The 13,840-nt window shown below is 42.8% G+C and overlaps 1 protein-coding gene across 3 annotated transcripts in view; it reads right to left on the bottom strand.

Annotated features, from left to right (window-relative positions):
- pip5kl1 (phosphatidylinositol-4-phosphate 5-kinase-like 1) overlaps positions 1-13,840 on the bottom strand; it is a 58,127-nt gene that overhangs the window by 25,694 nt on the left and 18,593 nt on the right. For all 3 annotated transcript variants that reach the window (XM_059994073.1, XM_059994072.1, XM_059994074.1), the window contains one exon: positions 8,450-8,641. In XM_059994073.1, coding sequence (XP_059850056.1) covers positions 8,450-8,641 — 192 coding nt within the window. The remainder of the gene's footprint in view (positions 1-8,449; positions 8,642-13,840) is intronic.

The raw sequence follows: 13,840 nt of genomic DNA, 5'->3' as shown, positions 1-13,840 counted from the left end.
GCTGCCAGACAAAGAGAAGAGGCTGCCAGAGAAGCCGAAATCCAGAAAGAAAGGGCCGCCAGAGAAGCCGAAAAGGCTGCCAGAGAAGCCGAAACCCAGTTGGAAATGGCAAAAATATCGACAGAGTTGCAAGTGCTGCAGCTAGAAAGAGAAGAAGAAGCTGTCATGGCGGAAGCAAAGTACATAGAAGAAGCTGAAGGGTCGCGTGATCTGACCGCAGCAAGATCTACTTTAGAAAGGACCAGACTGGAACGCACAAGTGACTATGTACAATCTCAAATAGACAGGCAGGCTCGTCTCCCCTCTCCATACGTATTCGATAACTTCCCCAGCTACGAGGAACCTCAGAGAGTCACGATTGCATCACATCCATACGAGGAAGGAAATTTACCCTCACGGCTCCGTGATGAAGTCAAGAATGAAAGAACCGTCAACGCTCCTTCACCCCCACAACAGGACGGCGGGGAGGGAGAGGTTCACTCCAGGACAACAATTGTCAGCTCGAACTGTACAGAAGTTTGCGGTCAAACTCAGTCAAGCCGTTCTTGTTCCAAGATCTGCCTCACTGAGGTGTACCCTAAAGAAGCACAACAAGACATTACCAAGCGTAAAGTAACCGACGAGACGCTAGGTCAGTCAGTTTTCGTTCAAACCGAGCACGGAAACAAACTTGCACAATCAGCTCAAGATACCATTTCTTTAAAACCTAAAGACACCAAGGTCTTCAGAGATGAAGCAAATAATGGGGTTGCCCCATTGCCTTTCAGAGAACCACGCCAGCGCTCACCAGATAACAAAGAGCAGGCAGTCAAACGGTTCACGTCCTTACGGAAAACCCAGAAAAGGAAACCTGAGATGCAGCAACGCACCCGATTGGCCCACGAGGTACTGTGCACCCTAATGGCAGAGGTCACAGCCATTATAAACGCACAATCATTCCTACCTGTGTCTTCTGACCCAGAAAACCCCTTTATACTTTCGCCATCAACGCTCCTTACGCAGAAGGCAGGAGCACCTCCTCCACCAGGAGACTTCTCAGACAAGGATTTGTACACAAAGCAATGGAGACAAGTCCAGGCTCTGGCAAATCAGTTCTGGCCTCGCTGGAGACAAAAATATCTACCCTCGTTGCAACAGAGACAAAAGTGGACAGAACCCCGCAGGAATCTTCAAGTTGGAGACTTAGTCCTGCTCAGGGACAAGCAGATCACCCGCAACAGCTGGCCAATGGCCAGAATCACTGCTACATTCCCTAGCGGGGATGGACATGTCAGGAAGATCGAATTGAAGACTACCGGCCAAGGCGATGTGAAAATTTACTCTGCTCATTGTGACCTTACGAAGGTCAAGCGGGGAGTGTGCTGTCTTTACGACAGTTATTTAGTTTATAATATTTTCGCTTAGTAATTCATTCAATAGTATTTTCTAGTTAGAATTAGAAGTGTTTAAAGTATATTCATTGCATGTAAAATATATCGGCATGCGATGACGTCACATCCGGTTTCGCCGCGTCTTGTGGGAAAACACCGGTTTGAAATTAGCGCGAGGGTGGGGGCTTACCACGAGGCTCACCTGAGCAGAAGTAGTTTTGCAGGCATGAGAGCAACGCTGTAAGTTAATAGATAATCGATATATTGAACTAAGATGTTAATGCCGATCCTGTTAGAAGTAACGACGGTAGATAATGTTTATGCTTTCGTTAGTTAAAGAGTCGCGGATAGTTTGCATGGAAGTGTATTTAAAGTAGTCAATGGAGCAGGTAAACTCTCCCTGTATACTGCACCTTAGTGTAATGTAGTTATAGTCACCTTTGCAAGTATTTACACTTGAAATGTGAACAAATACTGTATCAATCTTGTATTGTTTTATCAACAGTTTTCACCATATGTTAATGTGAAGAGTGAACAGTAAATGGTTAATCTTACTGCGATCTGGTTCTTATTAACTGGTTTATCTCGACGTTAAATTCGGCGTTATCAGTGACACGCGAAGGAGAACGTTACACTTACTATGAATCTCTATCAATCACAACTCCCAACTAACACTCACACATTCACCTCACCAACACACTTGCCACTGTTGCAAATGTGTTTGCATCCGACAACCGGAAAACACTCCAGCATGATTGTTACACTGCGAGTAGAGAAATGGCTGCATCATCTTGGTCCCAAGAATGAGATAACTATATAACCATATAACAATTACAGCACAGAAACAGGCCAGCTCAGCCCTTCTAGTCTGTGCCGAATGCTTACTCTCACCTAGTCCCACCGACCTGCACTCAACCCATAACCCTCCATTCCTTTCCTGTCCATATACCCATCCAATTTTACTTTAAATGACAATACCAAACCTGCCTCTACCACTTCTACTGGAAGCTCGTTCCACACAGCTACCACTGAGTGAAGAAATTCCCCCTTGTGTTACCCCTAAACTTTTGCCCCCTAACTCTCAACTCTAACTCTCCTCTTGTTTGAATCTCCCCTACTCTCAATGGAAAAAGCCTATCCACGTCAACTCTATCTATCCCCCTCATAATTTTAAATACCTCTATCAAGTCCCATCTCAACCTTCTATGCTCCAAAGAATAAAGACCTAACTTGTTCAACCTTTCTATGTAACTTAGGTGCTGAAACCCAGGTAACATTTTAGTAAATCTTCTCTGTACTCTCTCTATTTTTTGACATCTTTCCTATAAGTCGTGACCAGAACTGTACACAATACTCCAAATTTGGCCTTACCAATGCCTTGTACAATTTTAACATTTTAAAATCAATTTTAACAATCCTAACTCCTATACTCAATGCTCTGATTTATAAAGGCCAGCAAAGCAAAAGCTTTCTTTACCACCCTATCCACATGAGATTCCACCTTTAGGGAACTATGCACCGTTATTTCTAAATCATTTCTAAATCATTCTTCAATGCCCTACCATCTACTATGTATGTCCTATTTGGATTATTCCTACCAAAATGTAGCACCTCACTCTCATCAGCATTAAACTCCATCTTACATCTTTCAGCCCACTCTTCTAACTGGCCTAAATCTCTCTGCAAGCTTTGAAAACCTACTTCATTATCCACAACGCCACCTACCTTAGTATCATCTGCATATTTACTAATCCAATTTACCACCCCATCATCCAGATCATTAATGTATATGACAAACAACATTGGACCCAGTACAGATCCCTGAGGCACACTGGCCTATAACCTGACAACCAGTTATCCACCACTACTCTCTGGCAATTCCCATCCAGCCACTGTTCAATCCATTTTACTACTTCAATATTAATACCTAACGATTGAACCTTCCTAACTAACCTTCCATGCGGAACCTTGTCAAAGACCTTACTGAAGTCCATATAGACAACATCCACTGCTTTACCCTTGTCAACTTTCCTAGAAACATCTTCAAAAATTCAGTAAGACTTGTTAAACATGACCTTCCATGCACAAATCCATGTTGACTGTTCCTAATCAGACCCTGTCTATCCAGATAATTATTTATACCCTAAGAATACTTTCCATTAATTTACCCACCACTGACGTCAAACATACAAGCCTATAATTGCTAGGTTTACTCTTAGAACCCTTTTTAAACAATGGGACAACATGAGCAATACGACAATCCTTCAGTACCATCCCTGTTTCTAATGACATTTGGAATATTTCTGTCAGAACCCCTGCTATTTCTACACTAACTACCCTCAAGGTCCTAGGGAATATCCTGTCAGGACCTGGAAATTTATCCACTTTTATATTCTTAAAAGCCCAAGTACTTCCTCCTCTTTAATCGTCATAGTTTCCATAACTTCCCTACTTGTTTCCCTGACCTTACACAATTCAATATCCTTCTCCTTAGTGAATACCAAAGAAAAGAAATTGTTCAAAATCTCCCCCATCTCTTTTGGCTCCACACATAGCTGTCCACTCTGATTCTCTAAGGGACCAATTTTATCCCTCACTATCCTTTTACTATTAATATAACTGTAGAAACCCTTTGGATTTATTTTCACCTTACTTGCCAAAGCAACCTCATATCTTCATTTTCGCTTTTCTAATTCTTAAGATTCTTTTTACATTCTTTATATTCCTTGAGCACCTCATTTACTCCATGCTGCCTATATTTATTGTAGATATCTCTCTTTTTCCGAACCAAGTTTCCAATACAAAACCATGAAAACCATGGCTTTCTCAAACTTTTAACCTTTCCTTTCAACTTAACAGGAACATAAATATTCTGCACCCTCAAAATTTCACCTTTAAATGACCTCCATTTCTCTATTACATTCTTCCCTTAAAACAAGTTGTCCCAATCCACTCCTTCTAAATCCTTTCTCATCTCCTCAAAGTTAGCCTTTCTCCAATCAAAAATCTCAACCCTGGGTCCAGTCCTATCCTTCTCCACAATTATATCGAAACTAATGGCATTGTGATCACTGGACCTGAAGTGCTCCCCAACACATACTTCCGTCACCTGACCTATCTCATTCCCTAACAGGAGATCCAACACTGCCCCTTCTCTAGTTGCTGCAAAAAACTATCCTGCAAACATTTTACAAACTCCAAACCATCCAGCCCCTTTACAGTATGGGCTTCCCAGTCTATGTGTGGAAAATTAAAATCTCCCACAATCACAACCCTGTGCTTACTACAAATATCTGCTATCTCCTTACAAATTTGCTCCTCTAATTCTCGCTCCCCATTAGGTGGTCTATAATACACCCCTATAAGTGTTACTACACCTTTCCCATTCCTCAATTCCACCCAAATAGCCTCCCTAGACAAGCCCTCTAATCTATCCTGCCAGAGCACCACTGTAATATTTTCTCTGACAAGCAATGCAACATCTCCCCCTCTTGTCCCTCTGATTCTGTCACACCTGAAACAACGAAATCCAGGAATATTTAGTTGCCAGTCACACCCCTCCTTCAACCACGTTTCACTAATAGCTACAATGTCATATTTCCAGGTATCAATCCATGCTCTAAGCTCATCCACTTTTCTTACGATGCTCCTAGAATTAAAATAAATGCATTTAAGAAATTCTCCACCTCTTCTTCTGTTTATCTCTAACGGTGCAAACAACTTTACTGTCTTCTTTTTCATCCTTCTCCCATATATCTGTTCCTACACTCTGATTCCCCTCCCCCCTTGTATCTAGTTTAAATCCTCTCTAGCAAACCTGCCTGCAAGGATATTTGTCCCCCTCCAGTTCAGATGTAAAGTGTCCCGCCATAACAGGTTCCACCTTCCCTGGAAAACTGCCCAATTATCTATAAATCTGAAGCCCTCCCTCCTGCACCATGTCTTCAGCCCCGTGTGGATCTGCATTATCTTACTATTTCTAAACCCACCTGCATGTGGCACTGGTAGCAATCCTGAGATTGCTATCCTGGAGGCCCTGTCCTTTAACTTGGCGCCTGATTCCCTAAACTCACCTTTCAGGAACTCCTCACTCTTCCTACCCACATGATTGGTCCCTACATGGACCCTGACATCCGGCTGCTCACCCTCCCTCTTGAGAATACTGAGAACTCGATCTGAGATAGCGCGGACCCTGGCACCAGGGAGGCAACAGACCATACGGAATTCTCGATCTCTTCCACAGAACCTCCTATCTGTCCCCTTAACTATCGAATCCCCTATCACTCATGATAGATGGTGCTCAATCACTGGCGAGACCAGTGCTGTCAATTCCACTGCAGGAGTATATGCATTCTCGCTGTGCTCTAGTTTCCTCCCACAGTCCAAAGACATATGGTTAAGGTTAGTGAGCTGTGGGCATGCTATGTTGGCGCTGGAAGCACGGTGACACTTGTGGGTTGTTCAGCACAATCGTCACTGACCTGATGCAGAACAATGCATTTCACTATATGCTGCAATGTACATGTGACAAATAGAACTAATCTTTAGAAACCACTGTTGCAATCAGAAATAGCAACAGGACTGACACCTGATGACTCCATCCTTTGACCTTATCCCCTTCTCATTCCTTGTCCATTAGTATACTTCACTATACTACCTGTGGGTACATCGATTATCCACTGGAGTCAGGAATTGTGATACCATTGGATAGTGTCTGTTACCAGTGGCCAGCCTTTTGCTGAAGATGAGTCTTAGTGACCCTAATACAGACGATTTGATGTATACTGAAGGCGTCATGCTACCAGGATATCTGGCATGATAGATGATGCATGATGTATGGTCATAAACTATCTGGGCAGTGACGGTTTTGGCAATATGCTATAATCTGATATACGTGTAACCAACAGCTAAAGCCTACAATCCTTGCAAAGAAGTGTGGAGTTTGGAAGAAAACAATAACATTTTGTCAGGATACAAATGGTCATCGATCAACTCCTGCAAGAGAGCTACAAGTACCTCCTGCTGCAGACTGCAAGGAATTCTTGCCTAAACGCTAGGGCTGTGGGTCAAATAATTGCTATTATTGCATGAATAAAGAGATTGCAAGTTAGCATGTTAATATTTTTAAGTACACAAACTGTATGCACTAAGAGAAAAAAATCTACTAAGCTATTTATGTGTGTGTGTGCGTGTGTGTGTGTGCATGTGTGAGAGAAGAGAGGGAAAGAGAGAAAGAAAGAGAAGTGAGCTGGAGATAAGGAAGGGAAGATGGAGCAGGAGACAGGAAGAGATGTGTACAGTTGTGTACCTAGGGGTGTACTGAGTTTAGGATTCAGCTCCTTTCATCATGACTTGATTTATGCCTCTGCTAAATCTCCCTGGAAGGCTGCTATCCAAGGAAAATACCTAAAAACTCACCCACCTGTAGTTTGTTTAGAAGATTTAAAGTAAAAGAAAACTTCAACATGTGATACTATTACGCTATAAAATCTCTAACAACTTTACAGAACTCTTGAAAAATAACTTATAGAATATCAGAAATAGCTAGTAAGATTGAACAGAAATGAATGGTTATCGCTCAAATCGATCCACTGATGATACAATAGCCTCTGCCCTCCACTCTGTCCTGTCCCGTCTGGAGAATGTGGTCTCATGCCAGACTGCTGTTTTACAGACTTCAGTTCAGTGTTCAACACCATCATACCATGGAAACTGGTGGGGAAACTATCCTTGCTGGGTCTCTGCAAATGGATACTGGCCTTCTTAACAAGAAGGCCACAGTCAGTCCGTGTGGTTAGCACATCTCTTGCCTCATTACTCTGAGCACTGGTGCTCCCCAAGACTGTATGCTCACCCTGCTGCTGTCACTCTGCTGAAGCATGACTGTGCCGTAGGATCCGGCTCTAACTGTATCATCAAGTTTGCAGATGTCACAACAGTGATTGGCCTTATCAGGAATGATGATGAGATGAGGTATAGAGAGGAAGTGGAGCAGCTGGTGGATTGGCGTGAGAAGAACAACCTAAGCCCGAATGTGGAGAAGATAAAGTAAATCATTGTGGACCAGGAAGGTGGAACAAACCATCCCCCTCTGCGAATACATGGCTCCTCCATAGAGAGAGTTAAATGCACCAAGTTCCTGGGGGTTCACATCACTGCTGACCTCACCTGGTCCCTCAATATCACCTCACTGAACATGAAGGCAGAGTGGCACCGCCAGCAAGGCTCCCACTCCCCAGCTTAACTGTGCTTTACAGAACCACTACTGAGAGGATCCCGACAAGCTGCATCTCCATTTGGTATGGAAGCAGTCAAGCATCAGACAAGAAGTCCCTACAAAGGACTGTGAGAGGAGCTGACAGGATCATAGGAGTCTCTCTGCCATTCATCGGGGACATTTATCAGGAACACTGCATGGCCTTTGGCATTATTAAAGCTCCCACCCGTCCATCCAGCATCCTCTTTGACTTTTTACTGTCAGACAGGAGACTACAATGGATAAAAACAAGAACGGTCAGAATGAGAAGCAGTTTCTTCCCCCAGGCCATTAGGCTTCTGAACTGCTGGTCGCAACGTGTTCAAAGCGTCACTGGTTAATCTGTTCCGTACCTTACAATATTTAATATTATACACTTCAGTTTGTTATTTATGTGAGATTCATCTGTAGATTTTAACCTTGCCTTCATAAGTTATCATGTTTTATGTGCTTTACAACCAGGTTCGAAGAAATGTCTCATTTCTATGTACTTTATATATGTTATATACATGTACATCGTTGAATGACAATAAACCTCACTTGACTAGACTAGTCTGTAGGATGTGGGTGGGGGTGTTTCTCTTGTGATCCTGATTGCATTGAGGGAACTGAAGAAGGACATGCACTGACAAGTTTTGCTCCAAAATGGTGACTGGGCACAAAATGGTGCTGAGCTAGGTGGTCAGTATAGTCTCGATGTTTGGCAGAGCAGGTTTGAATGACCAAATGGCCCACTCCTGCCCCCTCTTTGCATGTTCAGTGCCACATCTGACCTTTAACTCAGTAACTGACAGAGTGACGTCAATACACAGGTTGGCCTTACCAATGTTGGAGTGTCAATGGAGACTTGGACTGCAGCTGTCAAGCCCTCCTTCAGCATACAGGTGAAGTCGTAAAATTCATGATCTTGGTCAATCTCGAACAGACCCAACAGTTTCCACTTCTGTCTGATTCGCCACAGAAACTTTCTCTTTGTGTATGTCCTCTTACTCATGTTGGCGTCCTGGGTGTCTGTCTACAAAAACAAATGAACAGTATTAGTACTTTAAAACCCTCTTGATTATTCATCTAATTGGATCCCATAGAGGCCCTGGTAAATTACTGCAGAGTTGTTGGAGTGGGAATAGAAAGAAGCATTATATACAAGTCAGGTACAAGGTACAGGGCCTAAAAACTCAGGACACAGTGGTGCTGCTAGTTCCCAGGAGTCCTGCTATTAAATATAACGGCTGCTGTAAAGTTCGGCATAATAATCCTGAAGTGACAATCCCTGCATTAGATTGGAGTTAATACAGAGTGGGGATAAAATGAAACTGAAAGGTAACTTACATTTATTTTAGTTGTTTGTAATGTTTTGCAATAATGTTTCTAATTATTTAAAAGTATCCTTTATGTGATTTTGTTTCTTAAAACTTTTCATTTGTTTCTTTTGATTTACTATCTTTTGAATGCCTCTGAGAGTTAGCGGCAACATGGGCAGCCTTGCTTGAGGGCAGACCAAAAGCTGTGATTTTGCTGTTAAAGACTGGCTCAAGCAGTTTTGCGGGTGGAGCTTTCCCTGGCCCAGACTCATAACTAAATGACATCACATAGTGAGTACTCTGCTGCTCTAGGAGGCTTGGGATTTGGGTTTAGGATGGTCTTGGCAACAAGTTTGGTCTTAGAGATTAGTACTACATACGTCTAGATCAGTAAGGAGCTTGAGCAGTCACTGCAGGTGGTGGTGGGGGGGAGACCCTCTCAGAAAATAAGGGCGAATCTTATCTTACCAAATCTTATCACTTGTACAACTATGGAAATGCTTAGTTCTTTCATGCAGATTTCACCTCGTGTCATATCACATTGATGGAGACATCCAGTCAGACAATAAAGTCTTTTCACTTTTTAGTTGACTTTATAAATCTGGATGCCATAAGGATGAGCACACCAGTTGGGTACATCAGGTGACCATTATTTCACATCATGTCTCCATCAATCCAACAGCCTCCCCCCTCCCATGATCCATTCCATTATTTATGCTTTCAATGAAAATAAACGATAATTAAATTTTTTAAAGGTACCCATGCATTTCTTTGGGCGGTTATGGACAATCATGAATGGGTATTGATTTTGAATGTCCAGAGGAACTGTCCTGGAGGTCTGCTAACCCCAAGGTTGTTAGTGTGAAATAAGCCTTAGTAAATCTCACATTAGTCTTAAGACCGAAACTATCTTGGCTTTGAGGTAGAGTGCACACTGAGAGTATGTTTCCATTAGTGGGAGAGTTTAGGACTAGAGGGCACAGTCTCAGAATAGAACCACATCCTTTTAGAACTTCTTGAGCCAGTGAGTGGTGAATCTGTGGAATTCATTGCCGTGGGTGTCTGTGGAGGCCAAGTCATTGGGTATATTTGAAGTAGAGATTGATAGGTTCTGATTAGTAGGAGCATCTAAGGTTATGGGAAGAAGGACAGAAGGGAGGGGAGATATAGGGAGGAGGGCAGAGGGGAGAGGAGATATAGGGAGGAGGGCAGAGGGGAGGGGAGATATGGGGAGGAGGGCAGAAGGGAGGGGAGATATAGGGAGGAGGGCAGAGGGGAGGGGAGATATGGGGAGGAGGGCAGAAGGGAGGGGAGATATAGGGAGGAGGGCAGAGGGGAGAGGAGATATAGGGAGGAGGGCAGAGGGGAGGGGAGATATAGGGAGGAGGGCAGAGGGGAGAGGAGATATAGGGAGGAGGGCAGAGGGGAGGGGAGATATGGGGAGGAGGGCAGAAGGGAGGGGAGACATGGTAGCATAGTGGTAAGTGCAGTGCTTTACAGCACCAGCTGTAAGATGGGGGTTAGATTCCCACCACTGCCTGTAAGGACTTTGCATGTGTCCTCGTCACATGGGTTTCCCGTGGGTAGTCTGGTTTCCTCCAATATTTCAAAGACCTAAGTTAGGGTTAGTGAGTTGTGGGCGTGCCATGTTGGTGCTGGAAGTGTGGAGACACTTGCAGGCTGCTCAGTACATTCCTCTCTGATTTGATTTGATGCAATGGTGCATTTCATTGTTTGTTTCTACATGCTTTTGACAAATAAAACTAATCTTTAATGGGGTTGAGAGTGGAAATAAATCAGCCATGATAGAATGGCAGAGAAAACGCAATGAGTCTAATTGCCTCATTCTGCTCCTATGCCTTATGGTTTTAATCTATAAGAAAGAATGAACATATTATTTTGGAACACTCAGTCAGCATTATACAACTTGCTAGTTAATTGGAAGTCTGGGAAAAAAGGTAGCTTATAAATCAATTCAAAAGTTGTTAGGGGTACAGCTGACACAACTACAGTGCAAGGGTCAACTGCTAACCTGCAGCTGCCAAACAATTATTTGCATCTATTTTGTGCTTAAATGTAATAAAATATCACTAAGCACTTGACAAGGGCATCATTATGCAAAACTAAGAAAATGATGTAAAGAATGGTCAAAGGGAAGGTTTAAGGAATGTTTTAGAAAAGCGAAAGGAAGTTAACTACCAGCTTCTGGCCAGCTGGCTGAAAGCAGGGTTGCCAACCAGGGAGTGAGGGACAGGTAATGCCAATTCATTGATTTAAATTGTGCAGAGCTGGGGCTTCTGCACCAATTCTTGCAATGTCCCACTTGTCACAGCCTCCGGCTTGGAAACAAACTTTTTATTCTTACTCATTGCTTTCAGTTTGTAACCAACCTTTAATCACCCCATTATATTACCTACAGTACCATATGGTGTAATTTTGTTTAATACTTCCCTTGAGTGACACCTTATTAAAGGTCTTTCAACAGTCTCACTACATCACAGCAACTGTTTCATCCTTATATATTCCACCTGTTACAACTATAAAACATTGTAACTTAAAGGAACTGGTTCAGTCTGGCCAGATGAAATTAACAACAATATTAAAGACAAAGCAAAAATTGTAATCATCTCTGCACTTGGCTCAACATGCTTTCAAATGCATTATGTCTTCCTTACCGCCAAACTCAATTATACAAATGCATTACTGACATCCGTTCCACATTCATCCTTCAATTGGCTACATATACTTGGTCTCAGCTCCCCTATGGTCTCCCCCTCTCTACCTACCCCTTCCTCTAACAAACCTTACATCTCCATATTCCTCCGATTTACGGACCACAATAATTGTATTTCCCCACTTCGGCAGTGAATTCCTCTCCATGTCTGTTAGAATATCCCTAACCCTGACATAAGAGGACATTGGCAACACAACTTTGGAACACACAATTGAGATTCAGAGAGCAGTAGTTATTTCCCTATCTATACTATCCCCATTAGCAATATCCATTCCTCCACACCTCACACTTGAATAAAACATTATTACTTAGTGCTATGATCAATTTGTTCATCACTTTGCAGTTTCTACTCTTGTCTACACAAGGTACAAGAACCTTCTATCTGTTGCATAAGTGCCTCTGTAATACTTCTGGACTGTTGTAACTGCCTTGAATGATGTTGCACCCTCCTATTGCAGGGCCAATAATAATTCTGGAATAATCATTCAAACATATTCAAAGTTACCAATTCTTTTAAAAAAATAGTAAAATTGAGGACACTTCAAATGATGAAGCATATAAACTATTACATTGATTGAAACAAACAATAGCAAAAGGAAATGGTCCTGAATATATTCTTCTGCCATTAAAATGAATGAGCCAGAAGATCACGTGTTCTGTAAACCTGATAAGCAGTTGGCAGAGTTCCCAGCCTAAAGCACAGAGAAATCAATGGAATAGTGCCTTCCCCCTGACCTGCTCAGCATTTTTGTGCCTCTTCAATTTCCTTCTAATCACATTTCACTTGCACTGACTACATTTTCCATCAGTTCCTGATGGGATCGATTCCCTTTACTTCGATTCCACATACACCAGACTCACACCCTCTGAATGCAGCTGTACCTTTGCTCAGACACTGCTCACACCAAGTTTCTTTGCTCCAATTCCACCTGCAGTGACTCCACTCTGTTTCCACACACATCACTTCACCTCAATTCCATTTCCACTCACCATTCCACCTACACTGCTTTCAACCTACCCCAAGCACCGACTTCCCCTCAACTATATTCCAATCTATTCGCACAGTTCAGCCTCTTGCTGATTTTATTCTGCACCAGTTTTATTTTATTCTAGCTTCATTCTCTCCTGTTCCAGGAGGCCAATGTTCAAAATTCTTGAACTTTTTCAGACAATCAGATATGGGAATAAAGAACAGCACAATTGCCCTTGAGGCTCCATGGAATCTTCTTTCATTTGATTTAGTTATAGAGAGCACTACAGCACAGTTACAAGCCATGCAGCCCATCTAGTTCATGCCAAACTATTCTGCCTAGTCTGATATTGCCCTCCATCTCCTCCTATCCATGTTCTTATTCAAACTCTCTCAGATGTTCAAATCGAACCTGCATGCACCACTTGCGCTGACAGCTCGTTCCACACTCTCACCGCCCTCTGAGTGAAGAAGTTTCCCCTCATGTTCCCCTTCAATATTTCACCTTTTGCTCTTAATCCATGGCCTCTACTTCTAGTCTCACCCAACCTCAGTGGAAAAAGCCTGCATGCACTTACCCCATCTGTATTTTGTATACCACGATCAAATTTCCTCATTCCCAAGGAATGAACACCTATTCAAACTTTTCCTATAACCCAGGCTCTGAAGTCCCAGAAAATCCTTGTCAATTTTCCATGCACTCTTTCAATCTTAATGATATATTTCCTGTTGAAAGATCTTTGCCAATATCACACACTCCATCACTTTAAAGCAACTAAGGGTAAGCTCGTATGGACCAGCTGTTGTATCCTTTTGAAAGCTCTTAGCATCCTCACTAACTTCCTCTGTTGTTACGTTCACAAACATAATTCCACTTTATACCTGGGTGGCTCAGCCAGTTCAGCTGCTGCCTCTCAATACCAGAGATGCGGATCCAATTCTGCCTTTGAATTTGCCCACTCTCGCTGCATCTGTGTGGGTTTCTCATTAGTGCACCAGTTTCCTCAGTGCAAGTTGGGAGGCTAATTGGCCATTATAAATTGCTCCTAGTGAGTAGGTAAGTGGTGGAATCTAAGGCGAGTTAATGAGAGTGTCAGGAAAATGGGATACAGAGAAAACTACTGAGGAATGGGATAGCTTTGTACACTGCATGGGCACAATGAGCCGAAGTGGCCATTTCTGCGCTGTGTGGAAATAGGGAAATACACT

Source organism: Hypanus sabinus, chromosome 18 (assembly GCF_030144855.1).
Source record: "Hypanus sabinus isolate sHypSab1 chromosome 18, sHypSab1.hap1, whole genome shotgun sequence".
Classification (NCBI taxonomy): domain Eukaryota; kingdom Metazoa; phylum Chordata; class Chondrichthyes; order Myliobatiformes; family Dasyatidae; genus Hypanus; species Hypanus sabinus.
The sequence above is the reverse complement of the archived record's forward strand: the minus strand, read 5'-3'. Positions and strand labels throughout refer to the sequence as shown.